This window comes from Sabethes cyaneus, chromosome 2, assembly GCF_943734655.1.
Source record: "Sabethes cyaneus chromosome 2, idSabCyanKW18_F2, whole genome shotgun sequence".
Classification (NCBI taxonomy): domain Eukaryota; kingdom Metazoa; phylum Arthropoda; class Insecta; order Diptera; family Culicidae; genus Sabethes; species Sabethes cyaneus.
This window is the reverse complement of record NC_071354.1, coordinates 10,014,768-10,033,928: the sequence shown is the minus strand read 5'-3', so window position 1 is coordinate 10,033,928 and position 19,161 is coordinate 10,014,768. Positions and strand designations below refer to the sequence as shown.

The 19,161-nt window shown below is 43.7% G+C and overlaps 1 protein-coding gene across 2 annotated transcripts in view; it reads left to right on the top strand.

Moving 5' to 3' along the window:
• Window positions 1-18,387, top strand: part of LOC128736900 (cyclic AMP response element-binding protein A) — a 221,429-nt gene extending 203,042 nt beyond the window's left edge. Inside the window, exons 1-5 of one of the 2 annotated variants that reach the window (XM_053831401.1) lie at window positions 13,406-13,760; window positions 13,818-14,422; window positions 14,484-15,041; window positions 15,107-15,250; window positions 15,326-18,387. In XM_053831401.1, coding sequence (XP_053687376.1) covers window positions 13,625-13,760; window positions 13,818-14,422; window positions 14,484-15,041; window positions 15,107-15,250; window positions 15,326-15,544 — 1,662 coding nt within the window. In that variant the 5' untranslated portion in view covers window positions 13,406-13,624 and the 3' untranslated portion in view covers window positions 15,545-18,387. Of the gene's footprint in view, window positions 1-13,405; window positions 13,761-13,817; window positions 14,423-14,483; window positions 15,042-15,106; window positions 15,251-15,325 lie in introns of those variants that run through there. The other variant, XM_053831400.1, reaches the window with a different exon arrangement.
• The last annotated feature ends 774 nt before the right edge of the window (window positions 18,388-19,161 follow it).

The window sequence follows — 19,161 nt, the reverse complement described above, 5'->3', positions numbered from 1 at the left end:
ATTCAATTTACGTAGATTTTTCGAAGGCTTTCGACCTTCTTCCGCACACGTTTGTAATCGACAAACTTGCCCAGCTTGGTTTGCCGAGTTGGATAGTTGAGTGGCTGAAATCATACCTCACCGGACGGAAAGCGTTTGTTCAGGTCAACCATGAAACCTCAGCAACATTCAGCGTTACTTCAGGAGTTGCTCAAGGGAGTGCACTGGGCCCGCTTATTTTTATTCTGTATCTTTTACTCGCTGCCCAACTACTGTAGTGAAAATCAGTGACGTGGTGGAATGTAATGTATGAATTATAAAACGTCTTCACTCATTAACCTACCGTTACTACGTACTACCTACGTTACCGATGTAGCATTCTATTGATTAATTTTTTTTCTAGTAGTTCTCATGTTTTCTTAGATATTTTTCACATAAATCATCTCATCACATGATACCATTTCTGCAGTTGGCAGAAAGTAGGGCATCTGTGGTTAGAAAGTAGGGCTGATGTGGTGTTTTGATTTACTTGGGCAGGATGTTTAGAAAGTGTTTTTGCACAGTGATGATACATAGTGTGAAAATTGGATACTTCCGTTCATCAGCCTAGCATTTTTGGTCCACTAAAACATTTTCTGAAAGCAGGATCATACAAATAAACAGATTCCGTAGATAGAACACATTCAGAAAACTAGCCTATACACTAGCGCCGTGAAGTCATGAAATTATGAACTTTTGCACACCTGCGGAATGTCCATCAACTGCTGAATAACTTTGCTGTATGCAGAAACCATTTTCCCTTTTGAAGAAATAAGAGACAATTCGTTCGGACCAAGTGCGGTACCCCTCACACGCCGCTTGCATCGTTTCTGCGATTTCGGTTCATGCTCATCTATTTTGCTGAACGGTTTAAAGCGTTAATGAATTAAATAATTATGTCATTTTGTTCATAATAAGTTTATTGAAGAATACATTTTGGTTTGACATCGATCTGTTACTTTAAACCAAAATGGCATCCAAAAATCTTCAAGTGTTGTACAAAATACAACAGCGCGAGTAACGGAAGGTTAACTTGAAGATCTGATGAAAACCCTGAACAAAAATCTTTATCGCAACTACGTGCGCAATATTGAACGTAACCTCCGCGGCAGCCCGAAGAATTTTTGGCGATTTGTTAATAGCAAACGGAAGGAAGATGGTTTGCCATCTACAATATTTATGAATGATGAATCAGCCTCTACCACCGATAGCAAATGTGCTATGTTTGCTAAATATTTTATGAGTGTGTTCAACTCTGATTCAATTTCACTAGATAGTGTAGCCGAGGCTTTGTCTTTCGTTCCAAGAGATGAGATTTCAGTTGAATCTTTCTTGGTTACTGCTGAAAACGTAGCTTATGCCATTCGAAGTACAAAACAGTCTTACTGCCCGGGACCTGATGGTATTCCTGTGGCTTTACTGAAAAAATGCTGCGACGCTCTGAAATCTCCAATAGCCATTATTTTCAACCTCTCTTTACAATGGCACATATTTCCTGAATGCTGGAAATCATCGTTTATGTTCCCTGTGTTCAAGAAAGGTGACAAGCATAGTGTGGAGCACTACCGTGGAATCACTTCATTGTGTGCTTGCTCCAAGATATTTGAAGCCACAGTCTATGACCATCTGTTGTTTCATGTGAAGTCCTACATCTCCACTTCACAACATGGATTTGATCCTGGCCGATCAGTCTCAACCAACTTACTGGAGTTTACCTCGCTTTGTCTGCGTACAATGGAACAGGGCAATCAGATCGATGCCATTTACACTGATTTGAAAGCGGCTTTCGATCGAGTCAATCAAGATATTTTGCTTGCAAAACTCGACAAATTAGGAGTGTCAACTAATTTGCTTTCATGGCTTAACTCATATCTACGCAATCGTAAAATCGCTATTAAATTGGGTCCCAGTCAATCGAGATGGTTCCAGAATGGCTCTGGAGTTCCACAAGGTAGCATTTTAGAACCTTTGCTATTCTCGCTGTTCGTGAACGACGTCACTCGACTGTTGCCTCCTGGAACAAGACTGTGCTACGCTGATGATCTGAAAATTTATCTGCCAATTGAAACCACCACAGATTGTTTGCAGCTTCAGAAATTGATCGATTTGTTTGTGGAATGGTGCAACTCCAATCGTATGCTTATCAGCACTCAGAAATGTACCGATATTAGCTTCACTCGTAAAAAACAGCCTCTAGTGTTCGATTACTGCATCAATGGAACGTCTCTACAGCGGAGTAACAACGTCACGGATCTAGGCGTTGTGCTAGATAGCCAGATGTCGTTCAGACAACATTACACCTTTATTATTAACAAAGCGTATCGGCTGCTTGGTACTATCTTCCGAATCGGTAGAGATTTCTCTGATCCGGGCACACTACGTACTCTGTACTGCTCCTTAGTCCGTTCCGTTCTTGAGACTAGCTGTGCTGTTTGGGATCCTTATTATAATTATTGGATACTTCGCATTGAACGAATACAAAAACACTTCATACGTAAGATCTGCGGCAGGCTACCCTGGAGAAACCCTGATGCTCTTCCGCCATATGAGGATCTTTGTCTGCTAGTTGGGATTGCACCTCTTGAGCAGCGACGGAAGGATATCATCGCCAAGACTGCTCATAAGATCCTGTTGGGTGCTCTTGACTGCCCTGCTGTTCTGTCGCAGCTTCAGCTATACTGTCCCCTTCGGCCTCGAAGGAACCAACAGTTCCTACGCGTCGATTCACACCGTACTAAATATGGACTTCATGAACCAGTTCGTCGTATGGCTTTGCAGTACAATCGTCGCGGAAATAGCATGGACTTTTAGCTACTTTTTGGTGCAGTTTTTAAAATGTTGGTTTGTGTATTTAAGTTATTTCACTGATTTTGTACTATGTATGTTTATTGTATATCGATGTAAAAGACACTGGGTTTTTGTGCCACTTTGAGTAAAAGTATGTAACTTACTCAAGGTGGCTTTTCCCAGTCCAATATAATTTCATTAAGACGTAAAGTCGGATGAATTCAATTCAATAAATAATAAATAATAATAAATAAAACGATTAATTTATATGTTAGCACTGCTCAAACGTTAACTAATTTAGACGTCATGTATGGCAACCATGTAAAGAATTCTTTGTCGTGTGGGCAGGCTTGATTTTGCTCATCTTAAGCAAACAGAAACTGAGCAATCTGCTTCTCACAACGACCATGAGCTTTTATTTTCTGTTCAACCGTTTGCTCTGCCTCCGTGTGATGCATGTTTCTTGTTTCCTTCGACAACCACTTCTCTTGCGCAGAAGGAGCACAACTACAAGCAGATTTAATCTACTCTTCGCACACTAGCTTAGCTTAGCTTAGACTGATTGCACATATCAATGGTTGCACTCAGTGATTGACCAGAACCAGTGAAATTGCACAATGAATCAAATGAATGTGGTTGGGATTTACCGATCATTCTCATTGTGCAAAATTCAGTGATTCGACATAGTAATGATCAATAACTGCGCCGGCCACGTCCTTGCAATCAGGTGGGAACGGGGAAGGAATGTTAGTGTAATCTTTGCTGTTCTAGGGACCGTGTTAACCTCTGCATCCCTACAAAGATTACAGGAAGGAGTTTTGCTAGTAAGGTTGGGTTTGTTGGATCAGGATTCACCTTGATAAGTGATGCGATCGTTGCTTTTTTGTTTTTTTTTATAAAATGTAGAATTTTAGGTATGTTTTTCGTCTATTCATTATTCATTCGATCGTATTTAATTTTTTCATTTATTATAGTTTTGAGAATATATTTGTTCCAATGAAAAATTTGAATGAGTACTCACACTATTACTAAGTCTAAGCAGAGAGTTATATATTAGGTAAAAGTATTTATAGCAATTTAAACTCCAGACAGCCGGCTGTAGGGAGTGTTGCTAAATCGTGCATAACCGCGACAATGTCTCATCCCTGTAGATGGTGTATTTCATAGTATAGTACGAATAGTACGTTTAAACATAAATACTACTAACCGAAAGATGGTAGTGGGGTAAAATAAGTCAATATTTCGCTTCATTCATAACTCTCGGTAACATGGATGAAACTGGCTACTTATTACAATTTTAAACTAGTAGTTATTATTATCTTTATCACGCGATATAAGAAATATATTGAAGGAAATTATATGCTTCTAATAGTTGATGCGGTGTGGCGGCAAAAACCGCTTACGAAGTCTACAGATTAAAGTGAAAGCCTGATACCTAAGTGTACTCAGAACCGCACGACCACTCTGTACGTGTCGAAAAAGTTACCTATCGCGTCCCCAAACAGGCAAAATTCCATATGTCTAGAGCTCTGAACAACATAAAAAACGAAACAACAGACAATACATAGTTTTCAGTTGACTGAGAAAATGTCAAATTATCCAAATTTGCTTAAAAACACATTTGCACTAAACCTATTCACAGCTGAGAATTCACAGGTCTTCCAAACAACCATCGATTTAATCTACTCTTCGCACACTAGAAACAAAAGACTATTTGCTCTGTATCTCAAAGAGAATATCGGACAAGCAATAACCGTGACCTTGAGAGCATGAATTCAGTAGTGTTCCAGCAGAAAAGGAAAGGTGAAACAAAACTGACGTTCTTGACTGCTTGTTCGGTCTATGAACTGATCCTGTCACTTTAAACTTTTTAGTATTTGCTCGATATTTCGATTAACCGAATGTGATAAATCGATAAACGGAAATGTGTTCAATAACGAGTGGAAAAAATCGCTGTATCCGGAGTGAAAGCCGTCGCAAAGCCAGGTTTCAGTCCACACAATGCCGTCGTAGTCGCTGGATGAGAGAGCGAAGATCCTTGACTTGCGTTCTTAATCCATGAACATGTTAGCAGGATATTGTTAGCGAAAGTACAGCTTGAGGAATCGTACGAGACAGTGCTTGAAAAGGTTTCGATGGGCCGGAAACCTGGATCGTCGGGCAGGCCGGGCAAACGCCTAAAAGCGGAGGAATAAACTTACTTGCCATTCATGGCAGCTTAGAGAATTCCTTCACTGCTCCCACACACCAGGGCCGGGATGACTGATGAACGATGGCTGACGGAGGCTCCGTTTATAATCCGTTTTTCGTAATTTGACCTGTTTTTATTCGACAGTATTGGCAACCAGCTGTTAGTGTACAGGACAATTGCGGGGTTGGTGCTACAATCCTATTGTCTCTTACAGCCTCTCTCAGTTGAGATTCAAACATACGATGAATGGCTTGTTAGACCAGCGTCGTACTTAGGCCACCTGGGACAGGAATCCTCTTGTACTTTGAAATTTAAAAATCTAGAAATTCCGAGAATCCAGGAACTTGAATAGCCAAGGTTCCTTGACTCCAAGAAACTAAGAATGCATGAATCCAAACATCCACGAATCCAAGAATTTGACCGTCTAAGAATCTGAGAATCAATGAACATAAGAGTCCAAAAGCAGCCCAGTTAGTTCCGGGGTACGATGCTAGCCTAACAAGTCAGTCGTCGTATGTTCGAATCCCGACTGGGCGGTGAGAGTCAGTCGGATCGTTGCACTAGCCCCGTAATTGTTCTGTACTCTAGTAAACAGCTGCGAAGTCTGTTCTTAAGGACGTCTATACCCATGACTTTGCTTTTAAGAATCTCAAGACACACAGAATTAAAAAATGTAAAGAGGAATCCAAGACTTGTAGAATCTAAAAATCCCCGAATTCAGAGAATCCAGCAGCTCTGAAACCTAGGATACAGAAATCTAGGAATTCAAAAATTCCAAGCCTCAAGGAATCTAATATTGAAAATTCCAGGAATTTGGGTATCGAAAGGTTCAAGAAACCCAGAATCTCAGAATCTCTTATTGGTAGCAAGCAAGTTATTTGTCCGGGTTACAGGAGCTATTGGATATAGCCGGTTCGTAGTAGGCTTGTCGTATGAAGCAACATATTCCAAGCCGGTAGTTTGATGGCAGATCGATTCCATGGACAGAATTTCGGACAGGAAGCAGTTGTGCCTTGTCGCAGAATTTAAACAGTGTTGCAGTTGATGTTTTAGAGATGTCGAGAATCCAGGATAGTCTACGATCAGCACCGTAGCGTGTGGTTGACCAGACTGACCCCCGCCAAGGGCGCTAGCTCTTGGGGGCGCTAAAAAAGGCTTGTATTCAGTAATGCATTAGCAAAAACTGGACGGATTTTAGCAATTTTTAATGCCACGTTATCAATTGATCAGTTGACAGCCTTGGCGAGAACAGTCAAACAACTGCGCTTGATGCTTTGTTCGTACTGCCAGCTCCGCCCCGTAGCGAAAAAGTTGGACATGGTGAAGCACTTCGTACCCGCTGAATAAAACCAATCTGGCATTTACAACATCCTCCCCCGCGAGAAAGCCGAAAGCGTTGAACGGAAGCCCGATTCTGGACGCCCGACAGTACTGCGCGACCGTAACGTGCAGCAGAAGCTGACAATGAAGACTGAGAGCAAGGTGGTCTCATCGTTCCGCAGCTTAGGCGTGTAAAATTGTCATTTTATGCGAATGCGCCAGTAGAAGCTGATTGTGTCTGAGAAGCAGTCAATCGTCTAGAGGACGGCTGAAGTTGCTGGTGAAAAAATCTTTTCGACGAAACACGATCTCGTAGTCTTAATGGACGATGAAAACTACTTAACGCCGGATGGCAATGACTGGCAGAGGTCCGAGTACTTTACATCTCCAACCAAGAAGACAAGTGATGACGTCAAGTATATCTTTCGCCTCAAGTTCCCGAAGTAGATCCTTCTGTAGCTTGCGATCAGCGAGAATACCTGTGAATATCTACAGAAAGTTTGCCGCCTTCATCAAGAAGTATCGTCTAAAAATGTGGTCCTTTGGCGGGCCTGGCCTGGACCGCCTTTACCCTAAGAGATTACTGAAGAAAATGAACCGGCTGAAGATAAACGTTGTACCGACGATCACCAAATCTCCCAACGTTCCCCAACTGGAAGCAACCTATAGGAAATCTTTGGGCGAAGCTCATAGGGAACATTTACTTCAATAGTTCTGTTACCAAAATGGAGAAGGAGCCGATCGCCAAGGTCACGAAAGACTTTGACCACAGCTATACCCTGCTTATGTATTGTCTGTGTAGAAAGCATCAAGGTAAATCGGCAAAACGTGCGCAGGATGTTACAGGTCTTCGTTACAACGATGTTCATTTGATAAGTCCAAGACAATCTGCCGTGTAGTTTCAGTCCAAGGTTCGTTACTTCATTTGACAGCGGCTTTATTTCACCATAGAAAGTATTGCTGGATTGTGGTAAAACTAACCCGACCTTAATGAAGATGATGGCTGGAGTTTTCTTTGAGTTAGGAGTATTGATTGCTCGTACAAGTCTGTCGCCGTTTGAGGTTGGAACAGAAAAGTAGAAACAAGTAGATCGCGTTCAAACAACATCCTTGAGGAGTCCCGTCGAGGAGATCTCGCTCATGTGATAGGATTCCGCCTAGGTAAAGCGATTGCTTTATACGTTCCAGGTTTGAAGTCATCAGCTCACATGTTGCCTCCGATCCGAGACGAGCTCATTCTGAAGTTTGCACTTGACGATGGTCTTCATTGAAGAAATGGTTTAGCTCGTCCACGCTAATTTCTTCGAGAATGAAGGAGTTGACTCTGACGTGCGTTTTCGCACGTATTCCTGCCTCTGGTTATCTTCTCTGGCTCTATTAGGGTTGCATGATCCGGCATCGCATGGTGCTGGAGTAGATCCTTGAGTTCGGTAGCAAGAAGAGTCTTCAGTAGCGTAGAAGTGGTGAAGGTCTTTTGCTTGGAAGTCGGGTTGCAGCTGGAGGGAATAAATTGTCCGGAAGTTTTCGTATGGCCCGGGCACGGTTCTCTGCAGCTACATGTTCGCTTGCAAATCACTACCTCGTGATCCAAGATGGTACTGCCGGTGAAAGTTTTTGCTTTAATCACCGAACCTGGAGTGTCCGTGACCAGCAGTTCAAACGTTGTTCAGGGTCGGATGGGATGAGTCAAAACCACTCAATATCAATATTTATTCAACATCAACAGACTACAATTGTCCTAATGATGGTTTCTTATACTATTACTAATCACACAGTCAAAGAATTACAAATATACACAGATTGTCTTAAACGTCATTGGTAGAGAAAAATACAGAAAAGTTTCGGCGGATAGTTTCACGTGACAGATTAAAATCAAAGTCAGCGGCAACTCTATTGAAGACTCGCTGTACTCCGGTCATAGCACTGTTTTGTCCATAGTTGGTGCGTTGAAACGGTAGTCGCAGCATTGCGTCATTCCGCAGTGCCCTGGTACGTACATTCAGATTAATCGTACCTAAGATGGCAGGACAATCGATTCTTCCCTGCAACATATCAGCAGCAAACAAAGCTCTCGCGACGTTCCTTCGCGCCTGAAGTGTCTCCAAATGGATCAACCGGCATCGTCTCTCGTAACTCGGCAATCGGAACGGATCTAGCCAAGGTAGATGACGGAGCGCAAAACGTAAGAAGCGGCGTTGAATCGACTCAATCCTAGCAACTCCGTTTTGGTAATACGGATGCCAGACGATGGAACCGTATTCGAGAGTCGAACGGATGAGTGAGCAGTATAATGCCTTAAGACAATACACGTTGGTGAAGCCTTTAGCGATGCGGAAGACGAATCCTAGAGTTCTGGATGCTTTGTCCACAATGTAGGAAATGTGTCGTCTAAACGATAACTGACTGTCCAAGATAATGCCGAGATCTTTCACTTGGTCGACACGTTGGATTTCAGTACCAACGAGCTTGTAGTTGAAAATCACTGGTTGACGGATTCGGGCGAAAGAAATAATGGAGCATTTTTCAGGATTCACGTGCATGCAGTTCAAGTTACACCAATCCATAAAGGTGTCAAGCTCTCGTTGAAGACGGATTGCATCGACATTGGAGCGAATCCTCAAGTAAATCTTCAGATCATCGGCGTAGGATAAACGAGGGCCTTCAAGAACGTGGTTGACATCATTAAAGTATAGCAGGAAGATTAACGGTCCCAAATGACTGCCTTGTGGGATTCCAGACGAAGCCGAAAATGCATTAGATTGAAAACCTTCAACCGTCACAATCAGTTTATGACCTACGAGATAGGAATTAAACCAACGCAGCACACTTCCGCTGATACCGAGTCTTTCCAATTTGGCAATTGCAATAGCATGATTGATTTTGTCGAACGCCGCAGATAAATCAGTATAGATGTCGTCCGTTTGAACACGGTCCGCTAAGCTTTCCGCAATATATGATGTGAGACACATGAGATTTGTAGTGGTTGATCTGCCGGCGATAAATCCATGTTGATCATCACTTAGGTATTGTTTGCAGTGTGACAGCAGCGGAGTCATGATTACAAGCTCGAATAACTTCGAAATGGCACATAATGATGAGATTCCTCGGTAGTTATTGATGTCTTTCCGATCTCCTTTCTTATGAACAGGAAACATATGGGCAGTTTTCCATACGGACGGAAATACCCCGCTTGAGACGGACAGTCTAAACACCAGCTGAAGGGGGATAAGTAGGTCAGCGATGTGCTTTTTTAAAAACTCAGACGGTATGCCATCTGGGCCGGCTTTAGTCGAAGATTTTAACATTGAGGCGGCTCTAGAGATCATTTTTTCGTCGATATTAAGAGTACCCAGCGTATTCGCAGCCATTAGCGCAACATTGTTGGCAGCCTGAGTAACTTGGTCGTCTGGGATCACTTCATCGCAAAACGTTCGCCCGAATTTATCAGCAAATAGTTGACTGATACACTGAGGATCCGAAGCGACTTCACCATTCAGGGTCATGGTTGAGGGAAGGCCCGATTCTTTACGCTGATCACTAACATACTTCCAAAAAGTTTTCGGTTTCAACTTCAGATTACGCTGAATTCTGTGTAGGTGTCGTCTATAGCAATCCCGACTGGGTCGTTTGTATACAGCGTTCAATCTGATGTAATGCTCACGCAGCGAAAGGGTGCGGAACTTGGAGTATGTCCTAAGCGCAGCCCTTTTTTCCGTCTTCAGAATACGAAGCTCGCGGGTCAACCAAGGTTTACTGTTTGGCGAATGTACTATCTTAGGTACATGACGATCGATTGCGTGCCCAATTATATGAGCAAGAGTCAATGCTGCGTTATCGGCATCGTTTCCGTCGAGAACACCAATCCAGTCGATAGTTGCAAAGAATTCGGCAATGCTTTGGTGATCAGCATTCCGAAAGTCGTACGAAACAGGCGGGATGATTTTCATATGATCAGAATGATGGTCCTGGAGGGCTAGGATGAGTGAAGGGTGGTGTCTTACTAGCTTAACCAGAGGCGACGGAGCGAGCGAAATCACTGGCGCAACATCCTGTACGCTGACGAAGCAGAGATCCAGACTGCGATTGTTCTCGTTGGTCACGTGGTTGATTTGTCGCAATGTGGCAGAGCTATAACAGTCGAGAAGCCGTAAAGCTCCGAGGTGTACAGTGGAGTGACCGGGATCCGGATGGAGAAAACCATTGCTGGATGGTTGCCACAGTAGTCCTGGAAGGTTGAAATCCCCGATAACAATTAGCTCGTCGGTTGCGGTAGCCACATCGATAACTGACATAACCGACTGGGAGTGAATATCGATTAGAGCGTCATCGCGTACTCGATCAGGCGGAATGTAAATTCCACACACAAAAAGGTTGCTGTTTGCGAGTTCGATACACACCCACACCTGCTCAATACTACTCCATTGATCATTTTCAATCACTTTTGATTTCAGTTTTTTGTTCACCGCAACAAGCACTCCGCCGCCCGCTGACTCTCGACTGTTTCCGGAAGACTTCAAATTCAGGACCGAACACCTGACAAGAGTGAGTTCGCGGGTCAAGCCAGGTTTCAGTTAACACGATGATATCGTAGCATTCATCGGATGTAGCCAGGAAGTAGTCGTTCACGCTGCTGTTCATCCCTCCGGCGTTTTGATAGTAGATGAGCACGTTGTCGTTGGTAATACGAGCCGCACAGATTGGGTTAGACTGCATGTTGGCCGAACTGAAAAAGGGTGTATCAGGTACCGAGAATTCGTTACATGAATTGCAAGGGTACTCGCCTGAGGCTACGGATTGGAAGACTCCCGCACCACAACCAACCACAGGACCGGAACGACTGTGAAGAGCTCAGGCTGCGATTAGCTCGACTGAGTTGGAAGGGCCGGGAGCTTCCATATTACTGTCCACAGTGCGGCCCGGTTGCAGAGTAGGAGAAGAAAAAGATTCGTTGCAGTTGGGATTCGCTAGTTGTACATTGCTTGAAGACGAAATAGAGCGAAATAGAAATTTTTCATTTCATCAACGAGGGAAAGTCTGGTTTTACACGCATACTTGCCTGAGAGTACAGGCTGGGAGACTCCTTCCAAACCACCGTGAACAGCGCAAGTCACGTGAGTGAGTCGAAGCAACATTAATATTGAAGTCACCTGTCACAAATAGTCTGTCATATTCGATGTCGAGTAAATTGAGAAGCACTTTTTCATAGCACTGAGAGAAATGGGGTTTAGAACAAACCGGATTGGCCGACGGGGACTCTCGGATCGCAAGTTGGTTTGAGTATCGGTATTGCTTTGTTACCTTTACCAACGTAGATTTAACCCGATTCCTTCACATGTTTTTGTATCATGTCCTCACCGGTAGGCAGTAAATGCCTGATACGGATACGGATACGGATACGGATGGGTCCTACAGGTGATTATGTTTTAAGCTAACAACGTGAAGAAGACATGCCGGACGAAAGGGCATCCAAGAAGACAGAGGAGCCGTTTGTGTATCGGTCTTAACCAGTGATCTCTAGAAGATGTTCGGTGCTCTCAGCTAATGTGTACTTCCTATGTCCTAGGATCAAAACGTTATAGCGTATGAAGACTTGGAAATAATACTTTTTTGCTGGAGACGAAGAGCGAGATTGAGAATCTGAAAGGCGTTTACCGGCAGTAGTCGAGGGCAGGAGCCTTCTTCAAATGACGCAATTTGGCGTCTTTGTGCTTATCGAAATTACTCCTAAGCAAACAGTACAAAGGTTAATCTCAATTCGATGCGTTAACTTCGAGCTTGTGACGCGTGGCATTTCTTTGGGGATGTCAAGGAAAATAAGTATACTTTCAACAATGCTGCGGGTATTCAGTCTTTCACAGCAAACAGTAAGACGGCAGCAATTCACTGACTGTGAGTAGATACTGGCGAGCTTTGCGAAAGTATCAAAAGCTAGTTATGGTTTACCAAGATATTCCTAGGAGTTGACTACGTTTGATGAAAACCATATGGAAGAGTGTAAACTGCAAAATGACCGGCGGGATTAGGTGGCGTATTCCATTTTTGTTTCTATTTTTCTCGCCAAATCGTATCTCCAGTAGAAATTGTCGTCATTGTCCAAAATGACGTTGAACAGACGCAAGAAAAACATTCGCTTGTGTCGGACGACGTCCGACGTGCTTCTTCTACTTCAACAGTGTAAAAACATGATATCCTTAAATGGTGATTATTACCCCACAGGCAACTCTATTTATAAACCATTCCGTAACAATTTTCTCTTGCTGAACTTTAATTTAATCGTCGTCATTCAGTTTCGACCATAAAATCAACGATATATTACCGGCGCATTGTTTTGCTATATTAAAAATTGACGTCTTTTTCACACCTTTTTCACCGCGCTTACTTGGATTGTGAATGTCGCGCTGAAACACTACAACAGTTCACAGTAATTCCAGCATGAAGGGCTCCGCGACGTTGAAAAATTTTCACTCTTAATTGCCGGAAGTCATCGCGGCGGATTGATGACCGTTGGGTTGATGTCAAAATCATTCCACTTGCTCGGCAAAACGGCAAACACGGAAGATATGTACAACGTGTGACTCAGAGGGGCGGTGCAATTAATTTTAATTTCCGTCAACTTTCAATATTATCCCTTGTGTGACCACGGCCGTAAAAATTTTTTCTATCAACCTAAAATTATTCTTACAACCAAGCAAGGCCATTTTTGACGGAGCCAGACGAACCTCCACGTGCTTTTCCGCGTGTGGTCTCGTACTACATAGCTGCAGGAGCCCCAGTAAGTCCATTAAAACAATTTTCCCTTTTTATTAGAAATAATTTTTCGTCCAACAAGGGCCTCATCACCACCGGCTGGCTGATGACAGGGCTGTATGGAGGAGGCCGCCACCGAGCGCAGCTCGCTCCGTCCGTTAGATACCGGTTTCCATTAGCGTCATCCCAGCCAGCGATACGCTGTCATCGCCGTCGTCATCATGTCGACGCGAAATTACTTGTATTGACTTTTTTGTTCCGAGCAGAAGCCGTACGCGAGCCGCCAGCAAGCACCGCGGAGCAAGATCGCGTTTGAAGAGGGACTGGTATTTTATGATTTTAATTGGATGTAAACACGTGCTAAAATACCAATGTTTCAAACGCCGGAAAACTGGTCGCTACTTTCGCAACACAGCAGTAGCAGCAACAGCGGCAGGCCAGCCTGCCAGCCAGCCAGTGCCAGCGTGATAAGGCACCTCTAGGCTCTGTTCCGCGGGCGACACAGCATGCTGCACTTGATCAAATTGGACGCGCTTTATTAAACACAGCCTCTCTTTCACAATGTGTTGTTCCCCTTACTTACGTAACCGGCACAGCGCAGCGCCATTAGTGACGACAGCGCAGTTTTTTCGAAGGTTTCGTGTGAAAAACACTTGTTCAATCAAGCGGGCACTTTTTGTGACGTCCCATTGTTCGGGTATTCACTGGGATTGGCCTAAAATAAACTGATTTAACTTTTCTTTTCTTTTTTCAGATATGGAGGAGGAATGCTATCCGGCAATCAGCATGAATGCTGCAGCAAATGGGCAGAGCAAACACCAGCTTATTCACAGGCACCAGCCGTATCTTGCGATTCCGATGTCTGCCGCCGGAGGCGGTTCAACCCTTGTTTCCTTTGGGTCCCTAAAAAATGGTACTGGCGGCGGGGGAGGAGGTGGTGGAGGTGCTCACAGTATGGTCAGCAACCTCAGCCTTCTGAACGCCCTTCAGCAACAGGCCAGCGTCAGCCAATCACAACAAGCGCAGCTTGTGCTTGGTCAGGCGATTAGCCTGAACAACAATCACCTCACGCTGAACAACAACCTCATTAAAAACTCGGCCAGCTTGCTGCTTCCTCCTCCGTACCCCAGCAGCAAACGGAGCTGCTCTAATGATTCGTCTTCCTCCAGCTCGGGCAGCGACGTTGAGATCGATGAGCTGACGGTAAAGGAAGAACCAATGTCGCCCAGTTCCAGCTGTCCACCGTCGCCGGTATGCGCCGGTGCCGGTGGCACCGTTCTCAACAGTTACGCCATTTCGACGGTGAACCTTGCCAGTATGGCCGCCTACACACAGTCCGACCTCGTGCTGGAACACAAGGTATCTTCCAAGAGACTATTATCCCTCTTAAATTTGATGTTAATAACTTTGAATCTTTTAGAATGGCACTCTCCAGCTCACACCCGCCTCGCAAAGTCTGCTTAAAAACCAGCAGATAGTCATCAATGGGAACACAATCTGCCCGATAAGCAGTAATGCCGCCTCCCAATCAACTTCCCAGCCGAAGATTGTGATGTCCAAGCTGAACATCAAAATGGAACCGCAGTCGTCTACCTCTTTCGGGCTACCTCCAACGCCTCCTTCCTCGCTGCCGAGCGACGAATCGGAAGGCAACCAGAGTCCGGAGCATCACACGTCACCCATGTCGCCGCCTGCTGTGATCTCTGCCGTGTCACCCAGCAACAGTTCGAGTTCGAGTTCGAGCAGTAGCAGCAGCAGCAGTAGCAGTAGTAGCTCCAGTGGAAGTTCCCCTTCCAGCAGGAGGACGTCGGTGCATACGACAGCAGGAGCATCCGGTTCCGTGCCGGCTGGAACTTCCACAACTGCTGTAGCCATGGTGTCACCAAACGCAACCGTCGCTGTTTCACGTGCGGTGACTGCCAGCCAGAATGCAACCACCCGGCAGCCGATCCACACACCCCTTATCAGCAGTCAACCGGTGCGATTCGCTTGATGCTTTCATGTTAAAAAAATGTCAAATTAATGGTTATCTTAACATTACAGAAGGGCTCAACCGGTACGCTCCTCCTGACCGAAGAGGAAAAACGTACCCTGCTGGCTGAGGGTTATCCAATCCCAACGCGACTTCCACTGACCAAAGCCGAGGAGAAGTCCCTCAAGAAGATCCGGCGGAAGATCAAAAATAAGGTAAAACCGTCTTCACCCTTCGTTTTTTCATTATTCGAGCAGTTTTCTTAATCTAACTTTATGTTTTTGAAACAGATCTCCGCCCAGGAAAGCCGCCGAAAAAAGAAAGAATACATGGACCAGCTCGAGCGTCGGGTGGAGATTCTCGTGTCGGAAAACCTGGACTACCGAAAGCGGGTGGAATCGCTCGAGGATTCCAATCAGAATCTGCTGAATGAGCTGAGCAAACTGCGGGCGCTCGTTAGCCGGCAGCAGCAGCAGCAGCAGGCGCAGCAACCCGTGCGGAAGATGTAAGCCGCCGAATTTTCTTTCCATCCCAATGGAGAGAAAGCCCCGTATCTCTGGATTTCCTAAACTGTAACAACAATGTACAAAGTAGTTAATTTTGTTTTAGAGTGTGGTACCGCCCAGCGGTACCGAATTAATTCGTATTCACGCGTAGAACGATAGATAGCAAGTGCTGCCGAGTCGAGTTCCGAGCTTTCTTCCCCGTAGGCGTCTTTTTGAGCTTCCTGACCGCCCCCGCCCAACCTTCTTGTTAGATGCAAATTTTTGTGCAATATTTTTAGCGTGTCTTCCACATGTGTGTGTGTGTTGACAATGTGTTAGATATTTATTGTTTTAGGCAAATTTTTCAAATCCTCCCGCGGATCCAGTTCGGATTAACTCCAACTTCAGTCCCGCGAGTCTCGCTCGGCAGAGGCAACTCCGTAGCAGGTGCAGAACCACACCACACCAGACAAGAGATATTAAGATTGATTACATTAACAAAAGTGCATTCCGTTAGAACACAAGTTAGCCTAGCTAGGGTCGAAGGATTGTTGCAAAAACTGCTCAAACCAAGTGGCAGTTTGTTACTATAGTTGCTAGGATCAATGATAGGAATAATAGTTTTACAAACCTATATAGGAAGTTAGATGTTAAGCGCATAGCCCCTGGCAGGTAGTTTTGGAACGAAGCTGAATTGACTATAGTTTTTACGGCAGAAAACGAACCGAATCGATCGAGTGTGCCTTGAACCGAGAACGCAACAACAACAACAACGCCTTGACTTTTTGAATGCTGCTTTTTGCTTGGTTTCGCAATCGAACGTCGCAGGGCGTCGTCGTCGCGGGCACGTCGCTGTCGACATAAAAGTTTATTTTACTGCACAAAAGAGAACCGCCGCGAGTAAACGCTTGCAGCCCTCTGGCGGCGTCTAGCCGACAACACCAAAACGGCAAACGGTCGTTTGTCGACTGCCGTTAGTGCGCTCGGTAGGATGACAGAATAAAGTCGACAAAAAATCAGTTGCTTGCAAGCGCTTAAAAAAACACGTGAAAAGAAAAGCGTTCAGCACTAGTGCATAAGTTAATTTTGTTTAAAACAATTATTCTAGTATAGTAACATTTTTCGTTACGACTGCTCGCGAGCTTAAAAGTTAGTGTTTATGTTGTTTTTTTTTTCTCTGTTTAACGAATGATTTGTGTACATAGGAGAAGTGAAGAAAAAGTGGATTATCCGGGTAAACACGTTTTCCTGCGTGATGCGGGCCGACCATCGATCGGCAACGGTTGTAAATAGCAAAAGCAAACAACACAAAGGTACGAACTTATTTCAAATTATTATCTAACAAAACCTCATTTCGGAGTTCTCAATCAAATTGAGCGGACGTAATTGTTTTTCATGTTGAAATTTATCCGCCTTCGCCGGTAGCAGATTGTAAGCTTTTTTTTTTGTCTCTTTGTTGTTGATGTAAAGATTTAACAGGACAGGCAGGAAATGCGAGTACGAGTACTTACGGGAACCAATTGATTGAATGTATATTGTTGACCTGTTTAGCAAGTAGAGTAACCGATAAGCTTTGATAGAAACAGTTTATTCTAGTAGGCTAGGCAATGTTTTCGAGTCGACGCTGTCGAACGGAAAGAGAGAAGGCGATGAGAGAATATATTTTATATAAAAGTGTACATTGTAAATCGAACGATAGAAATAACCAAACATTCAACAAGCTTGACTACTTAACGATAACGAAGAGATAGATAGCGAAGGAAGTTTGCTAGGTTTACAAAGATCTAAATTTGATATATGGAGTATTGTCCCGGGGAAATGCAAAACAGCCGGGAGGCATTTTTATACTTTTACTTTTAGAGAATATGTTGATAAAGCTAGCTAGCTAAACCGGCAGTTGCTCACAAGTTGCTCTGCGAGACCTAATCTACACTATTATTTATGAACTAAACGGTTTCGGTTAAGCCGAATGAAAACCGATAGGACATAGTTTGAGAGTGGGGCAAACTACGCTCCAATTTATCATATAAGTATAAAGACAGAGAAAAAATAATCTATTTCTGCCATTTTAACAATTAGTTTAACTTGAGGTTAGCGAAAGAAGAGAACTATTAGAACCGAGAAATAATTGTACTATTTAAGTTACTGCTAGACGATAGAAAACCGTAGGTTAGTAAGCGCTATTTCGAGGACTGATAAAATCATACTTTTTGGTCTGATGATCAGCAAAGTAAACACACTTGACCAACAATCTTCCGCAATTGTCACCCAATACACGGCTAATTATTGTGCAATTTATACCTTTTTTTTCTTATTTAAATTGTTATCTATATTTTGTTCATGTTTATTATTTGTCTATATTTTTAAACGATACAAAAATCCATAAAATATGTTACCTACATCATTTTGAATTTAGTCATAAGCTGCTGATATCTTAACTAATTTGAATTAGGAGAATTAATACACACACACAAACAACAAAACACTTCTAACACCTGCAAGCTCTTCTGCATAACGATGCTTCTCCGACTGTGTATGCGAGCCAATAATTGATGTTCTGCATTGCGCATATTGCAAGCATTTAAGGAATGACTGTAGTATATCTTGTAGCTTACCAGCGTAAATTCTATGCATATAACACTTAACGAGAGTTGTCAAATCCAAAACAATACAAGATACACAACCACACCTTAAGCACACAGACAAACACACACCCAAACATACTTACAACAAAACCAGACAAAACGAGCAAGTTATAAAAGCCAACCAAGAGTCAATGTAAACGGCAAACGGCAGTAAGCTCAGACTTTTTTCTGTAAAAGTTACTTAAAACGAAAACGAAAGGAAAATAAAATTGCATCTTATTACCGAGAGCCGAACTGTTTTCAATTAGTCAATTCAACGGTGTTAGTTTGGTGAGTGAGCTGAGATTACCCTCCCCCCATCGATCGCGGGAGGGTTGCAACGAAAAATTCCTTTTAGTTCTAATAATAACCGACTACCGTGTGTTATACGAGTACATCTCTTCAAATGACGAGTCCCTGCTGGCCCTACTAGTGGTGCACCGTCATCGGGTTGCACCGAGTACGACGAACTTACCCTACTACTGCCTGAAAGTGCGTCCGACTACCGAAATAGTTCGCGCTAAGCAAGGAAGAGAGACTGATGGTTTGTTCGAGTGCAGTTTGCCGGGATGCTGCGCCGGTCTGTACCGTGGCTGGTCATGGTTGTGCAGTGTTAGTTTTCTGCATCTGCGCTCGGTTTTCGCGAGATGAAAAACTATTTGCCGGGTGCATTTTCGGCGGATAGTTTTCCACTTGAAGAAAGGTGGCCGGGTGTGCGGTGAAAATTTACCACAGGGTCGCGCTGAAGCGAAAGCTTTGCGTGGCGCTGTTGTACTGCTTTGGATAGAAGGCTGAAAAGCTTGCTGTTTTACACGTTAAATCGAGCTGAATTAATGTTGGATTGGAATTCAGTCGTGCTTGCTTTGTGCTTTTTGATGGATAATCAGATAACTACAAGGTTTTGGAGAGTAAAACCCTGAAGAAAAAATTAAAACGAACAAATGCAAATTTTGTGAAAAATATAATGCATTTGAAGACAATAAAGCATTTGAAGACAAAGCACAATAAACGTTTTGC